Here is a 15,144-nt window from a genome sequence, read left to right on the forward strand (position 1 = left end):
GGGGGATTGGAAGCTATTTCACACACATACACACAATATTGCAGTCACATTGAGCATGTCGTCGCATACTCCCTGATCACGGTCCACTGATTGTTTAAGTCCAATATCCTCCTGATAAATGATCAAAGCATTTTGGTTGGGAATGTACACTGTTGTTATAGTGATTGTAGAGTAGAATGTATTTACTCGTAGAGAGAGTAAACTTGCTTTTTTGTAGAGAAGCATATATACAGAATATATATGGATACATACATATATATACACATCTATATATCTTTTGAGCTACTTGTGTGTGAGCGTTGCTTCGGGCGCATCCACCCTGTTAGGATTCATATTTCTTTCCCCTTCAGTTTTTTTTTTTTTTTTTACAATGTTTTGACAAAGGTAGCGTCTTCTGAGTGCTGAGTGTTTACTTTTTCCTGTAAATATGATTTTTTTTTAATTTTATTTTTGACATAAAGGGGATTAAAAGAAACTGTTTTAAGATGCTGCCTATGAAACTATGAAGCGATATCTGTCCACAGCCTCTGTTTGATCCTTGAAAATTATCAAAGTGACATTGTGTGAAGTGTAACGACGGGTGTCAGGGTGCGAGTCTCGCAGGTGAGCGGAGGCCGATGGCGATGAACGGGGGGGGGTCATCTGAACTCGCTGTATTGATTGTTTTGATAAGTAGCAACATTCACGGCGGTGATGATCTGTGGTTGTCACTGTTTTTGACATAATCTATGCTTGACGAACTGAAAATAAATTGGAGAAAGTGCTGAATCTCTATATGTGAGTATCTTCTTTTTTTAATGGTGTCTGAGAAAAATGGAAACTGATGATGAAAAGTACGACATTTTAGTAGGCTTGTGTATCTATGAGCTGCTCCAAGCCTCTTACTCATCCATCCCCGGCACAAAATAGTGACACATTTCAGAGATGTATCACTTTAAGCAGTAAAAAAGTCATATTCAGCAGTATTAAAGGGATTTCAGTGAAATTGTTGCCCATATCTTTGTGCTAGTGAGGCCTCTGGTGCGATCGTACAACTTTCAGCAGCTTTATAATTCAGCCTTGAACTGCGTTGTCTTCTTGAAGACCTTGTCAAATAAATCAGTTGTGATAAATCCAATGCCCAAACGCCTTCTGTGATTATTTATCCATTTTCCATTGTTGTTGTTGCAGTTCCACCTTTAATTCACATCATTAAGGCCACATTCTGGCACCTACAGTAACACTGGTGTCATCATGTCATACTATAATCACGCAGTCAAGTTTATGGCCGATAATTGGCAAGTTTGTCTAAGACCAGTTTTCAGCACATGGCGGCTCAGCAAACACAAGCTGTCAATCATATTTAGAGCAGCACTGCTGATGGCCGAGTCCGAGTATCCGGTGACATCTCCGGCAGTCAACACCATCATCAGCACACAGCCACAGCTGCCAATCATCCCGCAGAGCAAGCGAGTGTGGAAAAAGAACAACTGGCAAAAAAAAATATGTGCTTTTGTGCGAGAGACAGCAAATGAGACGGAGAGGATGAGGATTAAACTCTCCAGCCAGACAGTTATCCTGACAAATTAAACCCTGCTTAACAGATATCAGTGGATTGTGTCAAATGTGGGAGTACAGTTCACTTTTTGTTCACACATCCATTTATTCTTATTTTTACACTAGAATTTTTCACAAAAAACTGTGACAAAAATGGGGGCAACGAAGATAGAAGTGTCAAAAAAATCTGAATGCAAAGCTGTTTACATGCCGACTCGCATCAACGTGATAAATCCTGAACAATAAAACAACCGTCTGGAGTAAAATACTTCTCCAGTGAAGAGCTCAGGGAGGGTAGTAGTTGCTCATTCTGTCTAGAAATTTGCCCACGATGACAAACAAACGGAGGCTGTTTAACAGGAGCAGGGATATCAGATCACAGTCTGATGATAAAACTTCTTCTCGCTGTCACATCACATTCCCTGATCTCACAGTTATGTACACACTAATCTGGAAAACCAATAAGACACAGTATACCAGAGGCATCTGCGTGCACCGCCCAGATTCAGACACTGTAGGACAATTAATGACCTTGGACTGCTTACAACTCCTCAGGATGACCAGTGTTGTATTTCAGATGGTGTGATGTGCTGCTCACAAATCAGAATAATTTGACAAGACCTAATCCTTCCCTCCTGACACAGGACCTCAGTGTCTGTTTATAGGAAACAACATGCTGGTGAAGATTTAACAAGACCTATTAACAAACTATACCAGTGGCAATACAAGTCTACTGTTTGAGCACACATACCTCTACAGTAGCTTAATCTCTATCACACTGTAACTATTAATAGGCCGAGAAACGCGTGCAAAAACAGATAAGGTCGCTAGGTTATCTTAGCTAGCTAGCTAGCTAACTGCTCTAGTGATGAGCAAAAGCTGTGATGCTTAAACAAATTTCAGCGAATGTGACTGTTTGGAGTTAAACTAAATGTGAGAACAGGCAGCAGAGAAGTGAATTATGCACACAAAGTGATTCTGGTAATTTATGTCGAGACTTTGGTACTTTTTTCGACGTGAAACTGCGATGTCGCTAGCTGCTGCGGATCAAGCTAACAACATGTGTGCTACAACCGCCGAAGGAGCATGCTAAGCTACATGTCTCTCAGGTGCCCAGAGGAGGTGAGTGTCTGATGTTCAAAAACAGGTTTTACTTATACTTCTTTGTCTTGTAAAAGTCGTGGTGAGAATCAGCTTTTTTCGAGGTAAGTATGGTTTATTAATTTCTTTATTTATGCTCTAAAAGTAAGCTAAACAGTCCTCCTGTAAGGGTTAGCTAATGTGCACCTGTTAGTCCCATGTAACAGACAGCAGATAGAAACCTGAGCTAGAGACTTTAGTGTGCATATAAAATTAATAAACAATGAAACGTAACAAATAAAAAATCAGACTGTTGAAAAATATGCTCAAGAAATTTGCAAATCCATCAAAACATTCAAGACTTTGAACAGATTTTAAACCTGTTGTAAGCTCTGCAAAACATTTATACCTATAATATCTTGAGTCGAGTCGAACAATAGTCCTTTTCCCACTGAAAACATTTTGACATGTCACAGTAGGAGAAGCACAGGTATAAATCATAAAATGAATGATGGCTGAATTCATTTAGCGGGCCTCAGGGTCCTGGTATCGTGTACGCTGACTCACTGCCACGCTGTCACTGTAACCCCCACAACAAGTCAACATGCCATTACACTGTCATGAATCAAACAAAACCAATCCATGCCAAATAGTCAAACTTTTTCATGAAAGTAAAATAAGTCTAAATTCATCCAGAACTGCATCATCTGCATGTCTTTGTGTATCAACAGCAGGACAGGGTAAAGGCATATGTAAGTCATAGAGAGCCAAAGTCTCTATACAGACACAAGAGAGGACCTAATATGGATCCCTGGGGGACCCCAGAGGGAGTCGGAAGAGGAAGTCCACCCTTTTCATTCACTCAAATAACATTTCACACTACAAACTGCTTGATCTGAGACATTTAAGGTGGAAAACCTGCAGTGGGACTTCAAGATTAACAGAACTAAAGACCTTTAAACTTACTGCTCCACCACAGACATTTTGAAAATAGCAGTTTGCTTTGATAGCAGAATAGTTCATTAAAGACACATGGTGGATGATTTTTTTTTTACCACTGGTAGCGCTGTAGAGAAATGTTTTTATGGTTGGGCCCCCGATTTTTTATATTTTATCTTATTTTAAATAATAAACCGAGTGTAAATATATTTTTGGTTTATTTACAAGAAGACTCAACAGACTCGAAGAACTAATTTATTTGGTTCTAATTAATCAAGAGTTTCAGCTTCGGGGAGATTTTATTCTTAAGTCAGAGAAGACCTTGCTTTGCTCCCTCTCACTCAGTTTGACATAGTTGCCAAAAACCCTATCTTCTTCACAACAAATTTAAACCCACGCTAATTATTTTCTTTTCCAGGCGAGCTGCACTGTTTGAAGTCTGGGTAATTGATTTTTATCAGTACAAACTCTGACTGCTGTAACACTTCTTTGCACTCTGCTTCTGACACGCTCGTGACCTTAAACAGTTAGATGGAGAACAACAGCACTGATTTAAATTAAGTTCAGTGCAAGTAAACTGATATTAAACCGAGGCAGTGAGGTGGAATAATTGGTACAGGGAACTGATGTGTGCATGAAAATATGGAGTTTATTATGAGTGCTAGAATAAGTGGTCCATTATTAAAAAATGGGGGGAAAACAACAAATATTATAAGGTATTTCTGGGTTATTCACAGTTTTGCTATCTGCAAATTAATCTAACTATGACCACTTTCAATATTCTTATTCTAATATACACTGTAAGCACATTTATTAGACAATCTAATGTTAAAAAGTTGGTGGAGTTACCTGCCAACTGTGATCAAAACTCAAGACCTTCATAGAGGAAGTTCTTGTTATTTTTCTCAGCACGTTGAAGACCCTTATCAGATGTCATGGATTAAGAAAATGATCTGTTTCTCTCCCTGAGAATACCTCCGGGCTTAATTCTCCCTTACGAGGGAAATTATATCAGAGTAATTGGACACGGCAGAGAGGTGTGAAATCTTTCACTCAGACGAGTATCTTTTCTGAACAGGTGGCGGCTCGACTTTGTTCACACTCCTCCCCTGAACAAATGAGATAACGCTGACGAGACTAACGAGATACAGTACTCGGGATTTCACCTTTAAAGAGCCGCTTCAAGCATCCGAAGATTTGCCCATTCGCAGATGTAAAAGCGAAATACACTGTAGTCTGTGTATGTACACGAAACAAACATGTACATCCTTTTCTGTGTCAAGTGTCACTGCCGCAGTGTAAACAAGTAAAAGACACAATTAACACCCACTTAGCATTGATTTGGTGAGTTGCAGGTAGAAACTTGGCTTGATTTAATGTTTTCAGTGTTACACATAATAGTCGGATCACACAGACATATAATGATGGTTCCTGTTGAATAAAGCTAAAAGGGTTAGTTGATTAGTTTTTATATAAAATAATCATAAATGTGTTATTAATAATTATATTACTAATATTTGTATAAACAGTATAAATGGCAAACGGTGTCTGGTTCCAGCTCTTTAAATGTGAATAATTAGGATAATAATGGAACAATTATAGATATGATTCTGTGATAGTAAACTCAATCATGCTTTTGGGCTGTTGATCAGACAAAAATCTGAAAATACAGACAGATTAATGATTAATTAGGAAAGTAATCAATAATGAAAAGTGTTACTTGTAGCCCTGCTATTATTAAAAGTAAAAATAGCGATAGGGAATAATAGTCCCAGATTGGTGCAGCACATCGCACATAACTGCACATAACCCACATAATTCAAGCCAGGGACCTTTGTTGTGTGTCATACCCCTCTCTTGTCATGTTTTCTGTCTGCCTCTGTGCCGTGAAGGCAAAAGTGCCCCCAAAAATTATTTTTTAAAGATAAATGTTGCCATCAATGGGACCATTGATGCGTTCCCTGTCATAAGAAAAGCCTCAAATCTCCAATTTTGAACATTTTCAAGCTTGAAGATGTGGTTGAAAGAGATAACATGCTCTTTTACAAGTTAAAAAAGAGTCTCTAAATTGCTTTGTGCCACACACTGTGACACTAAAACGGCAACAACAGCTTGAGCAATTTTGGCTTATCTCATGTTCAGGGTAAAATGTGAATCTGCTGACAGTCTGTACAGCACAGTATGTCATTTCAGCTGCAGGGCCTTAATCTAAATCAAAACAAAAGACATGAGTAACGTGGGATCATGAGAGTTGTTGTCTTTATTGTTAAGCAGCCAGCATTGCTAATGAAACTCAGCCTACGTGACTCATGCAGAATCGTTCACAGACAGTGAGTTGTTTTAAATTTTATTCACATTACATTTAGGCTCATTCACCGACTTCCTTCCTCACTCTCTGACTCTCTGCTGGAAGTTTTAGAGACAGGCGACAAAAAGGAAAGGCAACATCACCTTGAGTTAAAATACAGATTTCTCAGCAGGTTAAAAATAAAAAAAAACATTTGGGACACAACTGAACTAAATATACAACAAAGGTCAGGTTGTTTTTAGACATTTGAATGCAGAAGTCTATTATTTAAAGCAATACTCAGACTGTTGTACCCTTTAATTTGGCTTCAGAGGTCAGAGGTAAGCGCTTTAGATGTTGTCCCTCCATCTCTGTTTCAATGTACATAAGGGCATGTGTATTGCTTTTAGACTTAAAAGACACGTCTGATGTTAAACCTGTCAAAGTTGCTTGTGGCCAAACTAGATTGAGTTTAGTGTGCGTGTGCAGTCAGGAGATCAGGTGACGGGGAGTTCAGGAGGTTATTGGGAGTGTCTGAGGTCCAAATAGCTCCACACTGCCACTTGAACACTCATCACATACGTTCACAGAGTATCATCCCGGTCCCACAAATCACTATCGACTGAGCCGAGCAGCAACCGAAGACGCCCGTCCCATCCACATTCCACCTTTGCGTTTTACTCTGTTGCTGCCTTGCTGGTAGTATTTATAGCTCTGTAACGTAGGACAGAAATGGGAGGGAGGGGAAGGTGTCAGGCTGATTGCATAATGCTGACGCTTGTTACCGCCAGCCGCTGCAGGTAGCGGGTTTCCACCTCATCACGCCTGCTGCTTCGCAATCTGCAGACGCAGAGCCAAGATCTCTACGGCCTTCATCACTAAAGGTGATAATTTTATTGGCCCGCACTAAGTTATAAACACTCCAGATGATAAATGTGAGACCTCCAGCACAATCAGTGCACACTGTACATTTCATACGCTGAGGCCACGGCAGAAAATAGCTCATCCCTGACACCGATAACAATGCAGCCATATGTTATGACGGATGTTCTCCGAGGAGGGAGAAGAGAGGTAGAACTGGAGCCAAAGCACTGTGAGTGAAAGCCACGGAGAGATTTCCATCCAGCTCGAGGGAAATGACTCGTTCAAGTGGCTGACAGATAGAGACCGTTTTAACAAGACGTAATTAGCTAGAAAGAAAACAGGTTTATATCCATTTTCAAAAACTCTCTCAGATGTCCAGAGAAGTGTTCCCAAGAGGTGAGTTAGAGAAGTCTCATTATAGTAACAGCGTGGGTCTCTTTTATCTCTTCCTCCTTTTCGGCTGCAATATGAAATGTTAGCGAGGAAACGGAGAGGAAACAACACATTTGGCTTTATAGATTTTTATAGAAAGCTAGCTTTGAAAACACCAATAAATAACTCAGGTGTCAGGTGACATCTTGAGATGGGTGCAGAAGAGCCTCAAAAGTGCTTCCATTCTTGTTGAAATGATCGCGGGAAGGTGTTGATGTGGGAAAGCAGGGTCAAAGTGCTTCAGATGGTGGTTTTGATTTCTAGCAGCTACTTGAGGTTAAAATTGTCCTATTTTTGACAACGAGGCATCGTAATATGTTAATTCAGGAGACATTGTAACAGCAAAAACAGATAGAAAATTGACTAAATAAAAACAGCTGGGTCCAAAAGTCTGAGACCTCATTGAAAATGTGTTTACGTAATTGTCAAGTAGAATGAAGAAGATAATATAAATGCTCACTTTAAAATGAAATATTTAGATTCTGTCAACCGCAATATGTCCACAGCACAGAGTATTAAAGCTGTTTGGAAAACTTGCACTGAGTGTCGGTCAAATTATTCTTATCTAAGATCATAATCATTTTGGATTCAGGTTCTTGTGGTTGCTCGTGTGTACACAAGATGTAATATGTAACTTCGGCTTATTCTGCCAAATCTCATTCGTCAAACGAAAAGAAATGTATTTTTTTGGGAATGTATTGTTTTCATATAGGGCTGACCCGAATGCTTGAAGCTTAAATCATTTTATTTTCTTTTGAAAGAGGAAGGAGATGTTGCGCCGGCTGCACCGAAAAAGAGGCAATGTCAAAGCCGGCGTACATAAAAAACGTGTACATTATACGTGCACACAGAATGAGCAGAAAACCATCCAAATGCTTACCTGCCAACTTGAGGCTATCACAGGACTGAGTTCGACCCTCACATCCCTGTCAAGTTCACTTTAGAGACTTTGGAGGCGGGGATGGAGTAGACAGAGGCTGGTGTCTCCTCTCCTGTCCTTGCCTTTCAGAATCGTAATTACACTTACAAGCAAAGTATATAGGTAAATAATGACTGCAATCTTGAGGAGAGTATAGTGTGCACGTCGAAGCTTTAAATATTCTTGGGAAATTCTCACTGAAGCTCCAAAGCCTCAAAAACAGTATTTGGGACAGCCCTATAAGTATTGACTCATATGGGAAAAATGGGAAACAATACAGGTAGGGCTGCTACTACCATCACTTTCATCATTAATTAAAACATTTTAATCAGTGAATAGTTTCATCTCTTTTCCATGCCATGTTCACAAACTGGGAAAAATGCCAATATCAGCTCAACATGGTGACGTCTTTAACGACTTACCACCCAAACGTTCAGTTTACGATGATATTAAACAGAAAAGAACAGCAAATCCTCATATTAGACGATATTTAAAACTAATTTCTCAGGAAAGGATTATCAAATTAGTCTCTAATTAATTCTCTGTTGATCAACTGACTGTTTCACCTGCTGCAGACATCATTAGTCTGTGATCAGTGGTTGATCGCTCTTACTGTGTGCACACTATGTGCACTTGATACTTTAACTGTTTCATCTCAGTTTCATGTTCATTTCATCATCAACAGCACTACTACCAGTAGTTTTGAAGGTTTAACAGTCCTGCTTTGTTGTAGTCAGGCGTGTGAGAATATGGTGCGTTAGTTTTATCAGTTTTTTGTGCACAAAATGATTGTGCACCCCCTTTTTTTTTTTTTTTTACACCTTTAATGTTGTGATGTGCTTTCATCTCCCCAAAAACGTACTAACCAAGCCTTTTCCTTTATTGAAGACACATAAAAAGAACGAGGCCGACGTGTTTTTGTGTCGATATCTTTATATTGAAATTCATGAAGTATACACAATGCATCCTACACTATTACAATTTCCACACGTTGATAATGTTTCTCTTGTTGGATGATAAAGCTACGTTTTGGCATTTAATGAACCAAACAGCAGTCTGACTGAGAAGCTTGGAGCAAAATAAACATTAAAAACATAAAACATTGTTGTGGATTAAACTGTAGCACGGCAGCAGGTAGGTAGGTACAAGTAGGCAACATTAGTTATAGTTACAGAGTAGAAAATCATAAACAAAAACTCAATATTCATTTTTTAATGTTTGTTATATACAACCCAGTGCCTTTAGAGGAATGGCCTTTTTCGACCTTTCTTTCAACCTCTTCTGGACTTTTCCTCTGACATCACAAGTGGACTCCAGCCAATCAGATTCAACCTTCAAGTTAGATGCAATTTACAGTAAATGTTCATTTTAGGCTGGCAAAAGAAAAATCACTTTTGCTTCAGTCTAATATGATTAGTAAAGCACAAACAGAAATTTGATTATTTTGACCTTTCTAGTCAGCGAAATATGAAAACACACACACACGGCAGCACTTTTTAACCCCCTCCGTCCCCTCTGGACTTATTTAGAGCGCTTGGTTTGACCCCTGCTTTGACCTCTGATGACATCACTCTGAAGTCCTGTGATACTGATCCACACTTAAGGTGCAGAGTTACAGTCGATGTGTGTGACTTTTCTGCTCCTACATTCAAAACAGTGTGCATGTGTATATACACTCAGTGGCCACCGGTATTTAACATCTGCTTTTTCCTCCTGAACACATTCAATTCTTCGAAGCATGAACGTAAAAATGTTTCTCAGGGATTTTGCTCCTTGCCAGTTCGATAAAGTCGATCAATTCCTGGAGATTTTTTGGATGCTGCGAGATGCTGGTGCTGTGGTTATCTCGTTCCATCTCATCCCAAATGCGCTCCACTGAGCCGAGTGCAGGCAGCTGGAATAAACACGTGTTTCTGTCATGTTACTGGATCCATCTTTGGATGATGAGTGCTTTGTCACACGGCCATGAAGAGATGCACCCGGACAGTAACAATGCTTCTAACATCGTGGCTAAGAAAACGCCATTACAACACCAGATTCTACCTTTGATTCAACATGTTTGTTATGCCAGTTCTGACCGCGCGTGAAAGCGGTAACTTTCATGTGTTGCATCATGAAGCCTTTTCCAATCATCAATCAACTTCCTGCTGTTGTATGTATGCACACACTGTTACTCTGTGCTTAACGGATCCGTCTTTGTGGTCTTCCTTATTGGTTTTAAACATCTTTTTTGACTCGATCGGCGGCTACTGCTTGAGGCAAGTTAAATTTATCGTCTTGCCTTCTTTTTGACGTCATTGTTTTTTGGTAACCAAACCACTTCCACTCGCTCCCCTTTTAGGAACTAACTCCTCGACTTTGGCGCCAGTGGCAATGTTACTTTAGCTTACGGCCGTGCTTGTTGTTGCTGTGCGTCACGGACAGGATATGTATTTTTAAATCATATTAAATAGAGAACAATACGATATGGCGCACTGCTAGCCAGAAAGAAACCAAACCTCTTGACCTTGTCTGTATATTTGGAGACCATAGATGCTTCAACGAGCAGGTGTTCCTAATAAAGTGGCCACTGAGTGTTTGTTCTGTACCCGCCTCCGTATAAAATTAACAGTGTGATTCTGTGATTCAGTGTTTGTGTGTATAGTGGTAAAAACATCAGGCAAAGGACTTACTGTGAAGAGTTAACACAACACGGCCTGTAAACATGACCCTGCCAGTCAAAGTCAAAGATCACAGAGAGGATGGAGGCAGATTTTAAAGGTGCGTTCAGGTGCAGCAGGAATTACAACATTCTGTTTGTGTGCGTGTTTTCCATTTTGACGTCCACTAAGTGATGTTTTTGTTGGTAACAAGCATCGCACCACTCCTGGGCTAAACAGTGTTCTAACATTCATACAGACACTGTGTATTACATGCGGATGTCTGCGTGGTTTGGAGCTTTTTTTAATTTTCTTTGTGCAGGGACATCCAAACCAAACAAACCTCGAGCATGTTTTATGTCTGAAAGTTGATGTGAGGAAAGTACAGCTGCGGCTTGTTATCACCACAGCTTTTAATGCTTCTGTTCTGACTGTAAATTTTATATTCATATCCACTAGTTTCATCTTTATCGACCTTCAGATCAAGGCTTTGTCAGCAAACTTTTCTTTAGCATCATTCATATACACATTTGAACATTAAAGGAACGAGACAAACAGGAAAAAACTTCCCTTACATGCATGCACACTCATAACCTTAGTGCTTTTTCTTTCCCTTGGACTCCCACACGCTCTCTCCTGTCTTTCCTTCTTTATACACACATTTTAACGTTATTTCAGTCATTATTTATGCATTCAAAAACATTTTTCAGTCACTCACACACACACATGAACACGTACACCTCACAGTCGGCACAAAACAAAAAACATGCACACTCACACACACGTACATCCTCTTTACATAAGCACATTCATGTACATACATAGAAAAAGAAAGGTATTGTTCAACGTAAATTAGAAAAAGCTCAGTTTTGAAAAGGCGTCTATTAGCTCTCGTACCTAAAACAAACATTTTACAGGGACTGGTTGGTTTGTGCCAGTAGTTTAGAGGGGAGCACGCAGAACAGTAAGGAAGGACGGAGTGTTTTCTTCTCTATCCCGTCAGGACAGTTATAGTTCAGGTGTCCTACCTTCCTTCTGCGGGTCTTTAATATCAGCAGTACAAAGACAGAAATAAATGAAGCTTTTTTTCTTTTTTACGCTTTTCTTTCTGTGGCCGGTGGAAGCACATTGTTTCTCTGGGGAAAGTGGTACCGTTGTACTTCATCTTGTGTTTTTCAACCCCTTCTCATCAGCACAGTTGGCTGTAGTCATTTGGGTCGGAGCGGGGAAGAAACGGATGGGGGTGATGATTAGATCAGGAGGGAAACACAAGGACATTTTTGATAAGAGGAACAAGAAACACAGTCTTTAGTAATGGTCATCCTGGGATTGAACGGTCAGTGTTCAAGTTATGGCCCAGTGGGTTAAAGTTAGGCGTCCAGAGGTTTCAGCGTGCGCGCCACACGTGGTCTGGGTAAAACTGGATGATGGGGTTATCAGGTTAGGTGGTCTCCTTCCCCTGGGTCCCAGTGGCGGTCTTGATGGAGCTGAGCGTTCGGTTGAACCAGGTCTTCTTGGCGGCCTGCACCTCGTTGAGGGCCAGACCCAGGTGGTGCTCCAGGTCCTGATTGAAGAGGAAAGAACTGTTATTATAGCCATCACACAGACCAAAACAAGTCTGACAATAAATAACAAAAAGAACAGGTTTTCTTTTTGAAGAGTACAGTCCACTGTGTACTTTTTTAGAATTTCTAGTGTCTATTTTTGCCAATTTGTCTTTCCTATATCAACAGCTTTGAACCCAATTCTCTTCCCACTCTTAGAAACAATATAAATCACATGAAGTCCTTCTCTTTTTTTGGACATCATTCCAATAAACTCTTCACAGAGCTCCTTGTCGCCGTCAGTGAACAATTGTATAGTAGATAAAAACAAATAGTTCACTGTCTTCTGGTCTGGCCCTATTTTTCTTCAAACTCACCATACTTTAGCCTCTTCCTAGGAAACCAAAACTCAATTTTATTTCTTAATCTCACCCATAATTTCAAATTAAAAAAGAAAACACTGAATAACAGTAACTGTGCTCACATTTTTGCAAAACTTAAGACTGCTGTTTTTTCACAACCCCAATTCCAAAAGACTGTAAAACATAAAATAACAAACAGAATACAATCATTTGCCCTCAAACTGTTTACAAAGTGTTCCTCAGTCCATATAGTCATATCCTCATACAATATACAACCATGTGTTTCATACCCAATCATTATCTGTTACTAATTAATCTGTTTACCTGTTGATTGTTCCAAGTGTTTATTGTCTTTGCGCTGTTTTCACAGCGTTTGAACGTTTTTAGGAATAGGGGTCGTAATTATATGTGACTTTAATGCTGCTTCAGATCCTTTGATCACAGCAACGTCATCAATCATTTAGTGAATTCGATGTCACCAATAATGCTTCCAATTTCTCTAACCACATCTTTTTATTCGCAAACTCTCTGCTGTGATTTGTGGAGCCTCTGCTGTCCTGGCACTTCTTTCTTGTGGTGCTCAAAGGTTGATAAAATCTTGAGTGTAAAAATATGACCTCAGTTAAACAGTCTATAACAAACCAGGCAGACAAAACATCCCCCACCTAAATGACTGTACTGGCTAGAAATTATTGAGCCTCAATTCACATCGCAGACTTTCTGACCCCTTATAAAGGCCGCAGTATCCTCCCACTGAATCTGTCTCTGTTAGTTCTTCAAGGCTGTCAAAATAGTGTTGAATGTGTCAGCACGCAAAAGAAAGCGAGGCAGACTCACTGCCACAATCGTGTATGTGATTCTTAAACTCTCCCATTTTGTGGTTTGGTGTGGGTTCAAACTGTGTGTTAGTGTACCTGGATTTTGCACTCAGCCTCCACCAGCTGCAGTTTGGTCTGGGCTAGTTCCAGCTCCATCTCTCTCAGCTGGTTCTTCAAACTCTCCTTCTCCTCGTCCGTCTCCTCAGCGCCCCCAGCAGGAGTCGAGGTCACAGCGGCCCGCACACGACCCTCTTTGTTGAAAAGACTACTGCACTTCTCACAGCCTTCCACCTTGGACTAATGAAGGAGAGAAAAAGGAGGAAATGTCAGAGAGAAAAACAAGGTAATATCTTTATACCAGTCACTTGTATGTGTAGTTTAATTTTAAGCTTGAGTAACAAAGTCTTGTTCAGGAGGAAATATTGAGTTCAGTGAGAAAGAATTGTACAGAGTCTGGGAGGCGTCACTGAGAACCCAAACTTGAATAACTTTATTTGTGTTTTTGGCGGGAGACAACTGCTTTCACGCTCTGTCTCTTGCAAAGCCACTCCTTAATGAAAAGTGTACAGTAGCTGTGTAGGTTAACTGCTGCCTCAGCACACGACAACGTCTGAATGTCCAGATTTTTTTCCAAATTCCAACTTCGAGACAAGCGCCACAGATTCTGGGGTTTTATTCAGAGGAGGTGCACAAACAGACCGCTCCTAAATCACTATACCTCTCACGTACGTTGACTTTAGCCTCTCCGACTTTGCTCTACAAAATATGTGTCTGTGATGCGTTACAGTAGATGTGCAAACACCTCGATTTCCTTTGGTTGATGCTGTTTTGGCGCCTTTGTAAAGACTACTGTCATTGTGGAAAAACCTTTTGACAATCTAACAAAGAAAGTCTAAAAATAAAATGGACCGATCGAAGATTTCGCTGTTGGTGCGCAGACACAATATCTAACCAAATGTAAATACAGCGTTGTCATGCTGTGATGAGCCCTGTCTGTCTTTTTGCAGCAGAGATATTCTTACAGTTTGAGAAGAGACAGTGTGTTCTGTGTGGTTACTGAAGCATGGCAGCTCATTAGTGTAGCAGCCATTCAAGCCAACTCTGCCTCCCCTCTTCAGTCAGGGCTGAACTCTACCCAACCCTTTATTCAAAGAGCTCTTTTTGGGTGCCCTTGTGTGTGATGAGCTATTATGGGCACAAAGCATTTGTGTGAGCGGCAACAGAAATTCACTGCAAACAGAGCTCATAGTGACTGTGCTGCTCAACAACCACAACCACATTCAGGTACTTTAACTCCTTCATTGTTTTTCAGTGCTAATTGATTTAAGCTCCTCTTTTAGTGTCTTTTGAGGGAGTAGGATGTTATACTGGACAAGATAATGCAGCACAGATACAGAAATGATAGTTCCCGCTTAACTCTCTCCCTAAGATGCCTCATGGCTACCAAACTTCTTTAATGGCAGTGCCGTTTGGGCACAGTGCGCCCACTGTAGATAGATTTGTGCGGTAACGAGCAGCGTTGACCACAGCACCTCAGTTTCATAGTCAAGGTGTTGTGCTTTGGTCAAGATATTCCCACAAAATTAATATTTCATTACAATAGTACATTTCCTTTGGATTAAACTGTCGACTGGGTTTAAAGCTGAATAGTAATTAAATGCAACGTTTCCAGGCTCATCACTGAAGAAGTGGCTGAGAGCAATAATGAAGCGGCAGTGAGCCCG

General features: G+C 40.3%; 1 protein-coding gene across 3 annotated transcripts in view; it reads right to left on the bottom strand.

The window, feature by feature from the left end:
• Positions 1-8,970: 8,970 nt before the first annotated feature.
• rabgap1 (RAB GTPase activating protein 1) overlaps positions 8,971-15,144 on the bottom strand; it is a 74,652-nt gene continuing 68,478 nt past the window's right edge. For all 3 annotated transcript variants that reach the window (XM_073477642.1, XM_073477643.1, XM_073477644.1), the window contains 2 exons: positions 13,517-13,717; positions 8,971-12,260 (listed from right to left, as the gene is read on the bottom strand). In XM_073477642.1, the coding sequence (XP_073333743.1) occupies positions 12,138-12,260; positions 13,517-13,717 (324 nt within the window). In that variant the 3' untranslated portion in view covers positions 8,971-12,137. The remainder of the gene's footprint in view (positions 12,261-13,516; positions 13,718-15,144) is intronic.

The sequence above is a fragment of the Pagrus major genome, chromosome 12 (genome assembly GCF_040436345.1).
Source record: "Pagrus major chromosome 12, Pma_NU_1.0".
NCBI lineage: Eukaryota > Metazoa > Chordata > Actinopteri > Spariformes > Sparidae > Pagrus > Pagrus major.